The sequence below is a fragment of the Amblyomma maculatum genome, chromosome 3 (assembly GCF_055883805.1).
Source record: "Amblyomma maculatum isolate TAMU_Amacu chromosome 3, ASM5588380v1, whole genome shotgun sequence".
Lineage (NCBI taxonomy): Eukaryota > Metazoa > Arthropoda > Arachnida > Ixodida > Ixodidae > Amblyomma > Amblyomma maculatum.
Window position 1 is genome coordinate 184,625,776 of NC_139346.1, and position 19,112 is coordinate 184,644,887.

The 19,112-nt window shown below is 43.7% G+C and overlaps 1 protein-coding gene across 1 annotated transcript in view; it reads left to right on the forward strand.

Moving 5' to 3' along the window:
- LOC146197152 (Fanconi anemia group J protein homolog) overlaps positions 1-19,112 on the forward strand; it is a 69,330-nt gene that overhangs the window by 674 nt on the left and 49,544 nt on the right. The window contains exons 2-8 of the mRNA XM_084598923.1: positions 39-167; positions 5,993-6,104; positions 6,632-6,676; positions 7,685-8,287; positions 8,919-9,025; positions 11,536-11,723; positions 16,942-17,031. Coding sequence (XP_084455049.1) covers positions 54-167; positions 5,993-6,104; positions 6,632-6,676; positions 7,685-8,287; positions 8,919-9,025; positions 11,536-11,723; positions 16,942-17,031 — 1,259 coding nt within the window. The 5' untranslated portion in view covers positions 39-53. The remainder of the gene's footprint in view (positions 1-38; positions 168-5,992; positions 6,105-6,631; positions 6,677-7,684; positions 8,288-8,918; positions 9,026-11,535; positions 11,724-16,941; positions 17,032-19,112) is intronic.

The following is a 19,112-nucleotide window of genomic DNA, read 5'->3' on the forward strand; positions in this document are numbered from 1 at the left end:
GCGCTGCCTCAATAATCGTTATCTCCTTTTCTGTATAGTGCGGACGAAAATCTATGATGGATAAGGAAGCCGGCAGTTCAGTAGGGAGGGAACCCCTCTACATTGAGTCACACGCCGTCTACTTTCCGCACGTTCCGTACCAGTCCCAGAAAATGGTCATCATAAAGGTGAGGCAGATAGTGATTCATTTATTATCCTGCTTTTGCATGCATCTCTTGCAATAACAATCGTCATTACTAAAAGATATCAGCTGCTTCTGATGTTGCTTATTTTAAACATAAAAGCTTGGCTACAGAGCTGGGTAGGCCTTATATCTCCATTGTTTTGAAGCGACAGCGTTAAGCTCCTTTACAGAAAAACCCAGTATTGTGCACAGTCAACGTTGTGAGCAACGAATCACAACTCACTAGCATGCTTTTAGTAGGTGACATAGCTGGGCACTCATTGGTCGGCGGGTTGTGACATCACGAGACCACAGGACTTGGCTGAGTTGGCAGGTGCTTTACAGAGGGTTAGACAGAAATCCAACCCATGACCCTTGTGTCCTGAGTCAAAGCCCGTTGTACTTAGTGGTGCGGGCAGAGGCATATTATTTTCTATTACTTTTGGGCAGCCTCACCATAATATATGTATCCTGAGTCAGACACATTGTCCTTAGGCCACACAGGCATATTCGTATGACAGTGGGGCTTTATATGTATGTTGAGTTTCTTTCACATTATGTGGTAGCTTCTGGCTGTATGCTAATTCAGTATGTGTGAGATAACAGAAGCCCTGTATACATGAACTCAACAGAGTCGGGTTGAGTAAGCCTGTCAAGTAAAAATAACCAGTTGTTGGGTTCATGTATACGAAGTCTGGTCGAGTAAAATAGGCAGCGGAGCAAACATAACCAGTTGTTAGGTTCATGTATACGAAGTCGGGTCGAGTAAAATAGGCAGCGGAGCAGGTCGAGCTAACTCGCTTGCAGGGGGTAGGTTAACTCGCTTGACCCACTTGTTTAAAAGCATGTAGACGCTGTCGAGTCACGGGGTCGAGTTATGGGGAACTCTGTGATTAAAAAGTTTCCGGCGTTGCTGAGAGCTTTACCGAATTTGTATGCTTTCTAGTTCTCATCAACGATAAAATATAATAATCGAAGTTCTCGATAGTAAAAGGCAGCAGAATCAAACAAAACTGCAGAAGCTCACACAATATCCTCGAATCTCGATGCTAGGTGCCGCTGCTATTTACTCGCTACAAGCGAGTTCATGTAGTCAAAAAGCGAGCCGAGTAAAGGTGACCTCGCTTACTCAACGCTGACTCGACCCAGTGCTGTTGAGCCCATGTATACAGGGCTAGAGGCACACATTAAGAAATTAGTAATTGAGTAGCAAAATGCATTTATGCAAATGAAGATCCATAAGGGGAGTCTAAAATGGGGCTGTCACATTGTACCCTTAAAGTTGGAGCTAAAGTGTCTCCTCGGTTTCTTTTAGCAGGTATTTGGGATTTTTTTTTTTTATGATCTTCTAGGATTAAAGCTGTCGATCATTTCTCCATCCTCTCCTTACTGAAAGAGAAATGTTGGGTAGAAGGTTATCATTCTTGTTTTTTTTTTATATACTGAACCTTTCTAATTTTTAGGGTAAAACGGGCAATACACAACTTATGCAACTCAGTTTCCTTCATCAATTTCCACAAATCTAGTTTAGTAGACTCTGCCATGTGTTTGTGAAGTACCGGGCAAAAATGATGCTTTTAGCACTTGTGGTTCCCGAGAAAACAGTGTGTTTTTTGCAAAAAGCTTAATAGCACCTCTCTGCAAAATTATGCTTAACAAATGCATGTTGATGTATGATCTCAATGGCCATCAGCCAGGTATTCATCTCCACAATTATTATATTTGTCTTATTTATTTGCTCCCTTGATTTCTTGGGCCTCTTTCGTGATCACCTGTGCTGCCTTTCCATAAAGCAAAGCCACTAGTGGTTACCCTCATGTAACCATAACGCCGATAGCACCCTGGTGAAACACTAAATTACATGAAAATGTCTACTCAAGCAATGCTGCCATCGATAAATGTGGACACTTTTAATGATAACGCTCACATTCGTTTTCCTGGATGTTTTCGCTGTCTAAAGCCCAGTAAGCACATCCTTTGCAGAACACTAAAGGAAAATGTATGGCCAATTAGCATTTTGTGTCTTCTCATGAAGGCATTTCCTTTTCTTTCTCAGTCTGTATATAGCCATTCACGAAGTTGATTTTAGCTCGTCTGTGTGTGCCGCCCATAGCGAGGGTTTTGAAGAATAAGAACTCTTGGAAGATTATGGCAGCGCCCTGTGTCGGGCGACGTTGCCAGAATTACACCGTCATGATGGTCAGCATAGGCTGATTAGCACAGTATCAGTGTTTCCAGAACCACTTATTTGGCATTAGTCATTCCATTAGCTGTCATATGCGATCGCCATAGCTGAAAAAAATTCGGTTTATAGGGATTAGTGCTGAAATAGCATATCTGTAAACTGTACATTTCAGGAGATGAACCAACAACCCCTTGAAGCCTGCATAAATCAGTGTACTTTGTTTTATTTTATTTTACTTGTTTTTAGCACAAGAGAGCTACATCTCTTGTGTCGAAAAAAGTAAAATGAAATAAAACAATATACACTGAGCTACATGTTGCTCATAGTTGTAAAATGGGGCATGGGTGGTGTCACCAAGCAGACTTTGAAAATGTCAGTCTTGTGTTTAAAAAAATTGTTTGTACACAAGTGAGACATTGAATCTTGTTCACGAGAAAGTGAAAATTTTATATATATAAAAAAAATTGTGAAATGAAATTAGCTTACCCAATGTCCGTGACCTTGCCCTCTTCTTTTGCTGTGAATAAACGTGAGTTTTGTACATGTCAAATGTGTTGTGTCAGAATTGGGCATGTTATTTCGATGCTTACTCTCTTGGGAGTAACTTCTTTGGCAAAAATTCTGAAGAGTATTGTTGGAATAAATTACGTGCCACAGTTGGGGTCCGAAGGTATGTTGTACATGACTTGAAGTTAGCCGTGAAACAAACTGGATGTCATGAAAAGCCTTGCATCTTTCTGGCACACTTTGAGATTTCCCAATAAAACTAGTATCTAGATGTAATGTTTTTTTTTTTTTTTTTTAGCAGTGACGTGGTAGAAGTTGCCATCGACGCTCATTCTCACAAAAGAGCTGAACATAGCCAGTAATTTTCTTGACAACTAGTATTCCATGAAGGCTAGAAATCAGGTAAAGTGTTTGAAAGAAAAACAACAGGCATAACATTAAGGGGCAGAAATTCAGCATTGTAAATTAGAGGGCAAATGTAAGATTAGGATAGTTCAGTGAGACACTTTGTAGAGAATGTTGGTGCATTGCTTCTAAGAATTCAAGCACAACAAAGACAGCACACAGATAGAGGAGAGATGACAAGGCATCCTCTCTATTTGGAACAAAAGAGCTTGTAAGAATGACTTGACGCACAAAACTTACAACCTATGATCTATTTAGAATATTGGAGCATATAGTACCATGCAACGAAAAAAAACCTTGTCAAAGGTAGGTGAGAGTTGGAGTGAGAAGCTTAGGAGATTTTCTGAGATTACATAATCATGACCAGTGTGAGGCTGAAGTGAATAAATTTTATAGGAAGACGTCACTGTGCTGCCATCGGGGTGCAGTAAACCGATATTGGCCGGTATTGATGACTGGGACTATGGTACAACTTTGTTGTGCATATTGCTTAATCATTCAGCTATGGATATTGCAATGCAAAAGCTTGAGGTTGTTGCTCACAGCATGAGAGCTCTTTAGTTCCTTTACTGAGAGCATTTGAGGGTTCATTCACGTAGGTTTATGCAATTTTCGCGAGATCGGCCTTTTGTGAAATATGAATAACAAGGGAGGTGTCTGTTTGGTGAGCAAGAATTTTGCCCTGTGAGACCCGTGACAATTTCCACAATTATTCCTTTTGCAATTGAGTGGCTTTTCCAGGCAGTATTTTGTTTTTTGTACAAAGGTGATCTTTTACATACACTGCATTTGTGTCTTTGTAGCCAGAAACTGCTGCAATTAGTCTCTTCTTTTTTACTGCCTGGAGCACTTGCTTCGCAAAGAGCGAGTGACGAACCTAATAACACGCGCGAGCTGATGGCGATCGGGATCACTACACAACATTTAGTTTCCCTTATAAACAATCTGTCCACAGCATCAGTTTCAGCAATTTTAATCTTTGTTCCTATTTTTTTGAAAAAAAAGTTGCATAGTAGTCTCTAGACTTTCTGAGGAATTACTATGCGGCAAACCTTCGATTTTAATGTTGTTTTGTGTGCTGTGCCATTCCAGCTCTAGATGATCTGCTCTGGTGCTGGTGCCAGTTTCTTCTTGAGTTGTTCATTTTTATTTTTGAGGGCAATATGGTCTTTCCCTGGGTTCTGTAGGTCTGCACAGACTTTGTTTGGTGAGGCGAGCTTCAATTGTAGCAAACGTGCCACTCAAACGCCGAATTGAAGTTTTCACTTTTTTTACGTCATTGCTCAGCTGTCCAACATTAACCATGAGCATGTTAAGGATCTTAGCAAGTTCCTTGATTGTGGTAGGCTGTTTTTCACCCATACTCAATCCCTAGAAGCTAGTAGCGATCGACTCTGTGTAACAACTGAAGGCAAGTGGAATTTACACATCTGAAATATACACATGGCAGTCAAATGCAAGTTTGTTGTTGACACGTCTTATTCTGGGAGCCATGGCACCATTTCTTCTTAAATATTGCTTGCCACCAGGTTCATTGTATGCATCGATCTGGTGCAAGCGCATTGTGTCCGTGGCTGTCGGGTGACATGTGATGATGTGGTGAGCTAGTCGATGCGACACACTGGTTCAGCGAATGACATTCGCTATGAAATATACATGTTGCAGTCAAATACAGGTTTGCTGCTGACACACCTTAGTCGCTCGCCGCTAAGGCTTCCTCACCTGCTGTTAGCTTGGGCTTTTTGTTATTTTGTTTTGTTTTTTCCAACTGTAATGTGTGTAGCCTTTGCTTGTGACCATTATACTGCTTATAGTGAAAAAGAAATAAAAATGTAGCTGGAGTTTCCGCCTTTGCCCCGCCATGGTGATGCAGCGGTCAAGATGCTCGGCTACTGTGCCGGAGTACCCGGGTTCGAACCCGACCGCTGCTGGCTGCGTTTCGATTGAGGCGAAACGGAGAGGTGTTCGTGTGCTGTACGATGTCAGCGCACGTTAGAAATCCCCACGTGGTCGAAATTACTCCGTAGCTCTCTACTACAGCTCATGTTGCTCTCTTTCCGCTTTCACTCCTACCATCCTCCCTTTCCTTGAGTGGTTCAGGTGTCCACAGAACAAGTGTGACAGATACTGTGCATTTCCTTTCCTGTGAACCAATTATTTATTAGCTTTCTGCCTTTCATTTTATTTCTTGTGTTTAAAAATATTCATCATAGGTTACTATAGTGCACGTACAATCTTTAGCTTTCTTCCATTTTAACCGAGCTACTGTTGCTGCATGCATCAGGGTCTGTAGATTTTATAAACGAGTTCTATTTGGTGTATAGCTGGGAACCATTGCATCTTCTCTTAATATATCACACTGCTTACTGATATCCGTAATAAAATAAATAATTCAAAGTATACAGCTGCACCTAGTATGATTACACATTGTGAGCTGATACTATTGTTAAATTACAATATCTTCTGAGGTGTCTGTTGTCTATGTTATAATGCCAAAAATGTAGAAAACGTGTTTCTTAGATGCTGTGGCACAGTCTAGTGTTTTCATTCGGGGGGATGTTAGGCAGTGTTGCTGTTCCTTTGCTCCAGTTTCAGGTAAGAAAATATGCCCACAAAATATGTTATGGTAAGTGTTTGTTTTAGAATGACAGTCGATGGAGCTTGCTAACATGTTCATAATCGTCCTGGGGCATACGACCTATCAGTGCTCGTTTTCTTACGCCTGCCATCAGGTCCTGCAAGGCTTGAGGAACAGAAGAAACTGCCTCATTGAATCCCCCACAGGAAGTGGAAAGACTCTGGCTCTTCTCTGTTCATGTTTGGCTTGGCAGAAAAAGAAGAAAGGTGTGCGAGAACATTTCTGCAACTCACTAACTAAATTCAATGTTGACCACATCCTAATCTTTGGCACGAATGTCCGCGTTTGGAAGCAGGAGGATGTATTTTGACTTGTCGTCTTGCATTCAAAACTTTAGTATCTGTTTTCATTAGAAAACATGCTGAAAACGAGGTGCTCACTATGAGAACGGGAGTCAGCAGCCACTAACACCAAGAAGAATGTAGGATATTTTTTGTTGTTATAGATTAATTTGAAATAGTAATTATTATTATTGTGCATTAATCTACAACAAAAATAAAATCTCCTATGTTTTCACTAAGTGCCGCATACTTTTCTAAACTCGGGGTAAGTAAACGTTTATTACCATAGTGTTTGAGCACCATGGACTCTTTCTACTCAAAGCTCGGGTGACATAGAAAATATGTCATGCTCTGTAAAGTTAAGGGGCCACTGCAACTATATAATTTCTTTTGTGAATGTCTTTGTTTTTGGCTTTTATTTTGTCTTTAAAATTTGCACCTTTATCTTCCAGAAACCTACCAGGCTCAGCTGCAGAAGCTCATGGAGGAAATGCAAGGTAGGCTAGCTCGCGTGCCTTTCACCATAGCCAAAGGTTTTGCCTCATATGCAGAGTGTCAGTTAATATCTAGGCTCATGTAGATCATTGTTAAGCATATCTGGAGGGTAAGTAGTAGCTCTAGCTGTTCCTTGAGGTTGCTTACATCCCATGCTTTTGCAATAGGATGGGTTAGAAATTAATTCGCTTTATGGAGTGCAGCATATGCAAATAAATTGGCGCCACATTTCTCGGGTTGTTGTACCTTCTATGATGTGCAAGAAATGTTAGGAAAGTCTTTCCGACACAATGTTGTGGAGAAAAGGAGAAGTGATTTTGATGTTATGTGTACCAGGCGGTTTACAGGAACATGGTTTCGGTTTCTTCCCATCACCATAACGGAAGCACGCAAGAGTTGACTTTTACCTTTATTTGCACTCTCTTGCAGATGCCCGTGAATGCCGATTTTTATCTTTATTAGCACTTTTTGTTTGTTTATTAATTGTCGACGCTCGCAGTGTATTATTGCTCATTCAAGTTGCCCGTAAACATGGCGGTGCGGCAGCATGCGAAGTTTTCTCTCTCGAAATGAACAGTGACGCCTCTGCCGACTTGGATTTCACTCCATACACTGAGTCTGGATTGGATAACAGTTATTCTTTCGAGCATGATAGCTTTTCTTGAGACAACAAGCCTCATTCCATCAGTTCCAGCTCTGGCCGTGCTTTTTAAGAAATATTCAATATTTTACACTTCTAAATGATGCTAATCAAAATATTGCCTTAATTTTTTTCTTTCGTTTACTGTCTGCACTCATTTTGTTTGTTCAGAATCAGTAATAAAAAAATTTGACCATCTGGGAGTCTTTTTTCTTTTTCCTATCAATTCAACCATGTTACACCGTGGCCACCTTTCATTAAAGTCACAATGGTATGTGTTATCTGTAAATTTCACCTGTGCGTCTCAGTAGCTGTTGTCAGTAGCCCTTTTTTCTTTTTATTTTATTGGCTTTTATTTATTTATTTGCAGCCAGGGAGCAAGAGATGGAAGACTGCTATCATTATGACCCGAGGCAAGTGGCAACGCCACTGGGCAGCCCGACTTGCAAAGGGATCAAGGTGCGTGCAAGCATGAGCATTTCCGCTCCTTTGCTGGGACCATCATCGCCAGCTCTTGGCCAGGTGTATCAACACATTGCCAAGGCCAGTGGCCCGGAAGCTGTCACACTGGCCAGCAAGCTTTCTACGCCAGTGAAGAAGGCTTCTGGTAGGCCGTCGGGGGTAATCGTGCCTGCAGGTGAAACAAATCAGCTGTCAAGTCAGGCGTTTTCATCGACTAGTACTCAGTCAGCCGTTGTGTCCAGCCAGGTTTCTGTTGCTGGAAGTCAGCAGGCACCATCGGCAAGCCCGATGTCCACGTTACCAGCTGCTCTTGCGTCTCACCTCCCTGTGGCGCTTGGTGGTCTCCTGCAGTCTCCACCAGTGCCGGGTGCAAAGTACATTGTGGTTCAGAACGATACTGGTCAGGCGCTGGACCTGAACACTCTGCTGTCGCTGCCCGAACTGAAGACGAGCAAGCAGACAGTCATCATTCAGGCACACCGAACAACGCCCGCTAAGCAAGGACCAGTAGGTCAGTGTGAAACATCTATTTTTTGTGTCTTTTTATTTTACGTTTGTCTTTTTCCAATCTCACATTTTGTCTAGGTTCGTCTGGGCTGGCCTTCTCTTATCCGGTACCTGTGTACTCTAGTAGCTGCATGTCTCTGTGTTGTCTCAACATATAGTGCGATGACTCTACATTACTATTTTGTGTTAGTGAATAAAAGGTTGGTGAAGGCACTTGGTGATATGTTACGTGAATTCCTTTCGCAGTTCAGGCACTTTTCAGGCACTTGATGTAATGACAGAATTGCAGATTTTTATTGCTTTTATTTAATTTTCCCCCAATGCTTATTGTACCTTTTGCATTTTTGGGCTTTTGCGGTTGCGGGAAAATGATACAATTCACAGTAGCAGATAAAGAGAGAAAAGAGTGAGGGGGGAGGGGGTGGAATTAGTTTCATGCTTCTTGTATCTATCATCTGCTACTTCTATCTTTATTTAGATGTTCTGTGACTGTAAAAAGCACTTGATTACATATGTGCCTGCTGCTGCTTTGATTGTGAGCTTGCATATGGTAAGGCTAAGTGCTGCTTCTTTTGCATTGTTGCATTTATTTTGCATGCAATTTATGTGATAATTTTGTTTTTGTTTACTTGCAGGGGAGCCAGGGAAGCCGCAGTTGCCTAAAATTCCTGTTCAACTGCCCATGGACGATGACGATGATGACTTTAAGCCAGCCAAGAAAATGCGCCCATCTTCTAACACTGTTAGCCTGTGTTTTATTACCTCTGTGCTAAATTAGCCCATGCTTGCTCTAGCTTCGTGCTGGATCGGAATTAGTACGCAACTTTGAAATAGATTTCTGCTTGTTGTAGTCTCGAGTTTAAATCCTGGACTAGGACCAATTTTTATTCTGTTTCCTGGACTAGGACCAATTTTGCATATAGTAAAAGCTCGGTGATGTGAATTTTGGAGTGATATAAATTTAATAAATTCCTTGGCCACAGTGCATTGCATACTATGTGCAGAATTTCGGATGTTCCAAACACTCCTGTGCTGCTGTGGATAATTAGAACAAAGGGGGCAGCCACACCCTTGAGCACTAAGCATTGCGTGAACATTGCCAGCACCACGATCATTAATCGTGTAGTAACACCGTGATCAGTGAGTGCATGTGGCCTGCGTGTCACCAACTCCGCGACTGCTAGCTGCACTGTAACCACGGGAAGGAGTGAGCGGCAGTCCATATACTTCTGAAGTCAAAATCACCCGTCACACTGTTTGCACAGTGAGTAGTGAGTTACGAGAATACGTCCATAAACAAGCCCTGTCAGCCCTTGACAGATCTGCACGCATTTCTCATACTTATGCATAGGAAATTTGTTTCATGTTTTCTTTTTTTTGGTAGTACAACGTTACGGATTATGTACATTTTCTCGCGACCTCATGAGCATAAAAACGAGATTCTGTTGTAGCTTTCCTTTATAGGCGTGCGGCTGTACTTGGGTAATGAATAATTACTCGCTTTTTGTGATCAGGCAAGGTTAAACAATAAAATCACTCGAATTTATTGAAGGTGTGGAAAGTATGCTGCTTCAATCCTACATGAGCAAAAAATAACTGTGTGCGACTCTGGGATATAGTCGTGAAATACAGCATGCAATTGGCCCTGTTAATGTGGACCTTTTTCATATTGGTTCCGAAAAAAGAAGCCAGAAAAAAAATCACTGTGATTTAGATTAACTTTTGTCTCTGTCCATGGTGATGTAGGACAAAATAAAAATAGAATAAAATGTGGACATATTTATTTGGCACCCATTATCTTTAAAATTGTAGTTCAGTTGGAAGCACTTGGCAGTTTATAAGACATGATGACATCTTGTGACATGATGGCTGATCTTCTGTAGCTGTCCCACTAACTGCTAGTATGTATATACCTGTGCTTAGTTTGCCTATAGATGCTGAATATGCCTTTTAACATTGCACAAACTGCAGCCAAAGTTTCTTTTCTAGCAGCCATTCATGCAAGAGTGTAAATTGTATAAGGCATGTACGTTGTATAAGGTACCTTAAATTGTACCTTGTATTGTATAAATTGTATAAGGCATCAAGATTGGGTACCTTGGTGCTGTAAAATGTGAAATTACGGCCATCACTTATTAAATTCCCAAGAAAATTGTCCATCATTAAGTAGCCAATATTAACAGAGTAGGACCGTACGTCTAGTTATGCCATCTGCAACGAGAGGACATCTAGCTTTTGTTGGAAGTTTGTATAAATTCCTGCCCATGCTTAGAGTTCTGTCCTTGTTCTTGCCAGCATGGAGTAAGATCGGTCAGAATATACCCATCCTTTTGTACCCATCTGCGACAATAGTCTGTCCCTTGAAGGCATATTTATTTCTGGAATGGTTGGTGCTTCTTGCTTAGTCAAAACAAGTTGTCACATAGACAGCGATCACTACATCAGATATTGTTTTTCCAAATATATTGTAACTGTTTCCTTGTTTACATTCTGCATTCTCCATCTTGAAGGATTTCTGGGACTATATTATGATGACTTTCTTTGTGGCAGCATTTTTTTATTTTCCATTTGGTCCTGGCTGTATTAAATAACATTGAAAAGTGAACAAAATTACATCTGTGAAGTGTGAAGCAGGGACTAGGCATAGTAGGGCCTCTTGAATTTGTTTTTATTGCTACTGTTTTTTTTTAGCAACAATACATCTGAATCCAAGCCAGACCTACTCTTGTTGTAATGGGTACAACCAAAATGGTACCCTGCTTATTTTTTTTGGTTCCTAGCCTGTACTGAGAAACATAACTGGAGTCAGTGGTCTAAACCGCAAAACTTCTTAAGGCTATTCCTGGTAGAAAATGCATTACCGGCTGCTAGTGCTTACTGATTATTTTGATGAGAAATGGCAGCGAACAGTTATTTCTCGCTCCTGATGAGTCCAACTCATCGTGTGTATTGAGGTACTCCGTGGCTTATTTTCAGCGAATTGGGCTCGTTCAATACAGATTTTTGTTCAGCCGACAAATGGTGGTATCTGTACTACCATTTTGGCTCAAGTTTCTTAAATCAAAATGTCCATTAGGGGGTTAAGTGAGTTTTAAATATCGAGAGCTTAGTGCTTTGTATTGTGCGTTCCTTCGTATTGCATTTAAGCACTATGCTCTCCCTTGTGTAATACCCTCATTTGAAAGTCTTTCAGGTTGTAATAATCAATAAATAACAAAAAAATGTAAGCAGTCATCTTTTTCTTTCTTATAGCCCATGCAAGCCAGGGTGGTGAACACCGCTGCCGCACCAAACTTGGAGCCCACACCAAAGAGCGATGTCATGAGTGTCAGTGCAGCCATTGACCAGTTGTGCCAGCAGCAGCAACAACAGCCGTGTCTTACACAACCAGTCACGCCTTCCAAAGGGCCCCCTGGAATAGCTGACAAGCCCCTGGAGAGGTCAGTTACATGTGGCCTCCCATTGGCGATGCTGGGCCCTTCCCAGTCTTTGATATTCGATTTATAGACAGCACGCTGTAATTCCAAGACGAGTCTTTTTTTTCCTCATTATGGGTGGAACGTAAGAGGAAAGTTTTTGAAAGTTTAAGCCAGGGATAAAATGTTTAGGAAGCTTTACTGATTACACAAGGACAAAGCATTCACTTCGTCACTTCGTGGCGTGCAACCTTCTTGAACATCATGCATTTAACACAAGCAATTTGCCAGATATGTTAGCGCCAGCTTCTTTCACGATGATGGGCTGCCTTATATTTGAAGCACTTGGACACACAGTCCACCCTTTTTATTCTCGATGAATTGTATGTTTGGAATGGGATGAGTTTTGGTATAACATGATGTTATATTTGAAATTTTGCCTTCTGCCACTGGTAGCATGTACCGTATTTACTCGAATCTAACGCGCCCTCGATTGTAACGCGCACCCGTTTTTCGTGACCCCCACCCCCGAAAAAAAAAAAAGCTCCGATTGTAACGCGCACCCAACGCTTTCATACAGCAATACAACTTTGTCTCGTTTGGAAAAGCAAAGATTTAATCTCGGTGCACTAAAAAACACACACACAAAAGGAAACGGCTTATCTTGCCAAGATTGTCACTATGCCGGCACAAGGTTCACTCGTCGTCGCTGTCAGACAACTCCTTGTCACTGCTGACGGACCAAAGCATATCATCCTCGGTGCCGACCATGGCATTCGATATGCCACATTTTTTAAAGGCCTTGATGACCATGGCAGACGGTATCGTGCACCACGCATCTTTCGCCCATCCAGTGAACTCTTGCAGCGAGGCACGCTTCATTCTGTTGCTGGGAGTGAATTCATGGCAGCCACTCACAAGCCATTCGGTGTACAGCGCCCGAATCCTATCTTTCACTGGCTTGTTCAAGCAAACATCGAGCGGCTGGAGCTGCGATGTCATGCCACCTGGTATCACGATAAGGTCGGTGTTGCACGCAGCGAGCTTGTCCTTGATGCGTTGGTCGAGATGGCACTTGAAAGCGTCGAGCACAAGCATCGCACGCAGGCCCAAACTGCCGCCGGGTCTCTTGCGCCAGACGTTATCGATCCAGTCGGCGACCAAGTCCGTTGTCATCCAACCTTTTTCATTGGCGCGCACAATCACGCCACTCGGAAACACGATTCCTTTCGGGAGCGTCTTGCGCCTGAATATGAGATACGGGGGCAGCTTGTGTCCATCCGCGGTGCAACAAAGCATTGCGGTGACGCGTGTTTTTTCGTGGCCGGAAGACAACACGCGCACTTGCTTCGCCCCCTTCTTTTCAACGGTTGTGGTGGCAGGCATGTCAAAGTACAGCGGTGTCTGATCGGCATTTCCAATCTGGCCGAGGTGGTAGCCGTACTTGCGGCGCAAACTTAGAACGAACCGCTGAAAACTGTGCAGCTTTTCTTCGTACTCTTCAGGCAACTTCTGGCATATCCCTGTCCGCCTTCGAAGAGAAAAGCCTTTTCTCTTCATAAAATTAGACAGCCAGCACCTGCTCGCTTTAAAGTCGCTCCGCGTTAGCCCTGTTTGTAGGGCTAGCTGCATCGCCCGGACTTTGAGCAGGTCCGTCGTCACTGGCCGCTGCGCCGCTCGCTGCTCTAGAACATATTCTGCGAGCCGCTCTTCTATTTCGGTGAACCGGCCCTGCTTCGGTCCACTGAAACCTTTTCGTGTAGCCTTGCTGCTGAAAATCTTTTCCTTCTGCTTGCGCCAGTCCCGCACGCATGTTTCCGGAACTCCGAATGCGCGTGATGCGGCCCGATTTCCGTCCGTCTCTGCACACACGATGACTTTCCGTTTAAATGCGGCATCATGATGAACTCGATGAATCTTCGGCACGTCCATACTGGTCGGTCAATCGCAGAAAACGGGTAGGCTAACCAAAGCACATGTACCAGAGCACACGAAGGACGCTACTGCAGCTAGGCATAGACAGCTAGACCAGCTAGTAGGCTCGAAGTTATAGTGTTCTAGAATTGGGAAGTGTGCCGTCTTCGGCGCGCGGCAATGGGAGCGACGTGGTTGCCGGAGCGATGAAAAGCGTAGGTGGCGCTGTCAGCCTTAGGAGCGCATCACAAGCGCGCGCGCCGCAGAGGAAACGCTTGGGGCGTCTGCTTCTGCGGCTCGTTTCCTGCGTGAATTTTGTTGCATCGCGTTGCTTCTCTGGCTGTTGTAGTATGGCGCGTTGTTGAGCGAAGAGCGATGATCGGTCAAGCAGGAAAACACATGTTTGCAGAGAGCACAGTAACAGTTCCGTCCGTCTCGTATGACTTTCGCCCCCCCCCCCCCCCCTTCTTTTACTGAATGCTCTTTTCCTTTCTTTCGATCTTTCTTCTTTTCTCATTGCGCGCTCTTTCTGCTGCCTTCCCTATTCGAACCCTTCCCTTCTCGAAATACACTCAAAGCATGGTTCCCTAAGCAACAGCACCGCGGAAGGCCTTCGGGTAACTTCGCAGTCCACAGTCGACCTCGCTGACTACTTATCTGCAAAATATTATCACATCGAGACTAAGCCAAGACAAACTAGAAAACCTCTTCGGCATCATGAGGCAATTTATTGGCTGCAACGATCATCCCACGCCGGCTCAATTTTTTAGTGACAGTTAATGCCCTGGCATTTTACAACTTAGCGACGCCCCCAAAGACAGGAAATTATAATGCTGAAATTGTAAATGCCTTACTTGGAATTAGCCGTACAAGCGAGAAACCTACTCAGCTTCTTTCAAATCCTATTGATGAGCGTGACCGTTTGGTTGACGAGAGAAGGCTCGAGGACGTCGAAGCTGCTTTGAATTCCCTTCCTTAAGATGACCACAGATACGTCACTATAGGCACAGTTCTAGCAGTGTCATAGCTTATATTGCAGGATATGTCGCTAGAAAGTTCATGAAGAAGTCAAAATGCAGTACTTGCTCCGCTTATCTCATTGCAAATCGTGCGCGGTACAAAAAGAAGAAAATCAATTTATCTCAAACTTCGACCACGTAGGTCTTCTTTATCCGTCCTCTGAGCTTGCAAAGCTCGTGCACACGCCGGAAGAGTCTTTCACGTTTTTTTTTTTAGTTCAAGAAAGATTAACGCAAATAGCATGCGTGAATTTGCTTTGTTTTTGCAAAGCGCAGAGGTTTCCAAGTTTGGTTGCCCTACTCATGACAAAGAAATGACACTTAACATAGTGAAGTTCTACGTCCTCATGCGATTGCGTTTTTATGCCAAGTCGCTAAACCAAGAGCAGAGCTCTAAAGCAGAGCAGGTAAAGCACCGAAAGCTGCGAGGAGGTGCAAGTAATCGTGTTTGAGGACTTTAATCATTCTGCCTTTCTCTTGTGTGTTTTCAAATTTAGCAGCTTAATTTATTCACGGCCTAGTACAGTTCATTAGTATTCTCATATAGTTCTGTACAGTTTTATACGTTTGTACCTATTCTTGCACTAAGTCGCGATTATTTTTTCACGTCGTCCATTATGTGGTTTCGTTCATTGCTATGTGCTCTCATTCATTCATTTCGTTTTGAGTAGGACTGCCAGTTCATATGTATTCGCCCACATTTAAATAAAGTCATCAGTAAGCACTGGCATAATTTCTGTCTTCAAGCAATCTTCGCATACCTCTGTTTACATGTGGCGCAAAAAGTACACTAGCCTAGCCTAAAACACATTCACTACGTTTTCAGTACGTGCGAGCGTCGATGGAAGACTTCAGTCTAGCCCGCATAAACCGGTGCATCCAATATTAAAAATTTACACGATCATAGAAATACGTTAGACATTCGTTACTGAACCTCCCGCTAGTGTTCGAGAAATAAAGCACCCAATATGTTCAGGAAATATATCTTGCCGTTGCTTGTCAGTTCGTCGGCAATCTGTATCTTACATTGCCTGTATGTGTATTGCCGTTCCCTGACGACGGCCGCTTATTTTATAGGGAACTAGTTGTTTTGTTCATGAACATAACCGTTTTAATACATTTAGACAAGCGTGTGGGAGCTAAAGCGACACAATTTATTGCGCCTTCGGAGTCCGATTGAACTAGCGGTGACGGTTCACCCAGCTGTCTGCTCCGCGCTCACTGCGCTCCTCCTGCACACAGCGCCCTCTCTCCTGTCATCGCTGAAACGCCCAGCTCGCCGGCGGCAGACGGCACACTTCTCAATTCTAGAACACTATATCGAAGTGCATACCAGGCGGCCATTTTGAAATGCCGATGGCGATATGATATCGGAGATTTAGGGTCGTACTCGATTCTAGCGCGCACCCAATTTTTGGGCACGATATATCGGAAAAAAGGTGCGCGTTAGATTCGAGTTAAAAAACTATGAAGATTTGAACATTCATTTTTACTTTTCTCTGGCGTTCGTCAGTGTCCCTACTTTTTGTCTTTCATGCCTTTTTCATTCAATTTCTTTCTTTCTTTTTTTATTTCAGATAAAAAATAATTTAATTACAGTTTAATATTAGAATCTCGTTTAGAAGACTGCTTGGTTCATGTTCCCCTCGTTTAACTGGTTTACAGCATTAGCGCTGCTAGCAGTTTCCCAAGGCAGTGCAGCTAACCAGGCAGCATGCGTGAGAAGTGATCATCGGAAGAGTATTTAGGAGAAGCCCCTTGCAGGGTCACGGTGCTCAGTTTGATATATATCGAATGCCTGTTGGAGAGGAGTTCAATAAGCGCGAGCAAAACTGCTATACTTTTCTATGGGAAGTTCAAGGTGATATTCTGAGAGTTCAATATAGGCAATAATTCATTATATCCAGAATCAATATATCCAGGATCAACTGTAGAAGGTTGTGCAGCCGCAGGCTGGAATGCACTCGGTAGAGCACTGTACCTTTCAAATAAAGGCTGATTACAGGTAAAGTTGATGATTGATTTGCTATTGGCCAACGCTACAAATTATTTTTAAAAAGAAGCAATTCATTTCTTTATGCTTTCTTTAGTTTCACGGGCCTGGGCTGTTGGTTTCCTTTGTACATGGGAATGATAGTAGAGCAAAACGTTTTCAGTAAGGTCACCTGATTGCTTTAAAATCTATCATTCATAGCCTTCTGTAGCATGCAGCTAGATGTCTGCACTTGTGAACACTCTTGTATGAAAAAGCTCGCAGTGAGCATTTCTTAGTGTCTGTAAGCATGTCCGTTTCTCTACTCTCATTCAAGGGTACCCACAATCTACTATGGCACAAGAACTCACAAGCAGATTAAACAGGTGGTGAGAGAACTGAAGAAAACTGATTATCGTCATGTCAGGTGAGATATATTTCTCATGCTCGCTTGATGTGGAATGGATGGCTGCATTTCTGTTGCAGTATACGCTAGAACCTTGCTGTTAATTTTCGTGTGACTGTTTTCGGGAATTTTGGGAGGACCTTTGCTGAGCATAACAGCCGTTTAGCTGTTGTCCTTAACTGCATGGAGAAAGCCGGACTCGTGCTGAACTCCAAGAAGTGCCACTTCGGGGTGCTTCAGATTGTTGTGCTTAGGCATCTGGCTGACAAAGACGATGTTAGGCCTGACCCACAGAAGATTGAAGCTGTCAACTGCGTCAAAGAGCCCAAGTCTGTGAAGGAACTCAGGAGCTTCTTGGGACTTTGTTCTTACTTTCGGTGCTTCATCCCCAAGTTTGCTGACATAGCCTACCCACTGACATGCCTCTTGCGGAAAGATATTCCCTTCAAATAGACTCCCGAATGTGATTCTGTGTTTCGCCAGCTCAAGTTTCTTCTTACCTCGCGGTCCATACTGCGTCATTTCAGCCCGACAGCTCCCACTGAACTCCACACTGATGCTAGTGGCATCGGCATAGGTGCTGTGCTCATACAATGGCATGGCGGGAATCAACACGTTGTTGCTTACGCAAGTCACACCCTCAGCAAGTCTGAATGCAATTATACCGTGACGGAGCAAGAGTGCTTTGCCATCGTTTTCGGCGTACAGCGGTTTCGCTCGTACCTTTAAGGACGTGCCTTTACAGTCATCACTGATCGTCGTTCGCTTTGCTGGCTGGTAAATCTGCACGATTCCTGCGATCGGTTGGCCTGCTGGGCATCACGCCTCCAGGAGTTCAACTTTACAGTGTCCTACAAAAGGGGTCACCAACGCGCCGACGCTGACTGCCTCTTGCGGTTCCCTCTTGCAAATACTTTTTGTGATGACGGCAACTTTGACGACTGTCTTGCCGCCATTTCAGTACAATTTTCGGATCTTGCCACTTTCCAGCGAGAACACACGAAGAACCTGGTACCACTTTTTGAAAAGCTTGTGATCCGGCATCTGAAACCCCTTTCTGCATTTGCGATAGTTTGCTCTACTGGAAAAATTACTCGTCTGGCAGTGCATGCTTTCTGCTTGCCGCTCCTCTGTTCTACACGCAATGCACGATGACGTTACAGCTAAGCACTTGGGGCTTTCCAGGACCCTTACCCGCATTAAGGAACGTTTTTACTGGGCAAGTATGCGTCGAACGAATCAGCGTTACATGACCTCTTGTGTGCAGTGCCAGCTGTTCAAGCTTCTTACGACTTCGCCGGGCCGCTTACATCTGGTGACACCACCGACCACACCATGTGAGCAAGTGGGTGTTGACCTCATAGGCTTGTTTTCCCGCTCGTCCAAAGGCAATCGTTGGGTCATCGTGTGCATTGATCATCTCACGCGTTACTATGAAACTGCGGTCATCCCTTCCGCCACCGCCGCTGACGTCTCTTTCTTTCTTCATCACGCTGCCGTCCTCAGTCATGGGTCTCCTCGTGTCATTATCAGTGACCGTGGCCACCAGTTTACATTAAATGTTGTGGAACAGCTTCTGCGCTTTTGTACTTGCCAATTGCATCACTCTACACCGTACCACCCCCAGACAAATGGCCTCGTTGAACGTACAATAGGACACTGATGAACGTGCTTGCAATGTGTGTCGACTCCCAGCACAAAAACTGGGATGACGTGCTTACCTTCATTACATATGCCTATAACACCTCGAAGCATGAAACGACTGCTTATAGTCCATTTTTCCTTCTCTATGCCCGTCTGCCTTGACGTTCTCTCTCGACACCATTTTGCCATTCTCTCTAGACACCGAGCCTTCTGTTTCGAGCACCCTCTGCTGCGCTGAAGAGGCTCGTCGGCTCGCCCGATTATGCACTCTGACCTCGCAGGACTGCTCTAAGCAGCGCTACGATCGTCGGCATCAGGATGTTCTGCTACCATCCCTCTTCGCAAGCATGGTTTGTCCCAGAAGCTGTCGCCACACTACACAGGCTCATTTATTGATTTATTGTGCTCACACGCATCAATCACTTGAATTACGTGGTGTCTCGCCAATGTTCCTAAGG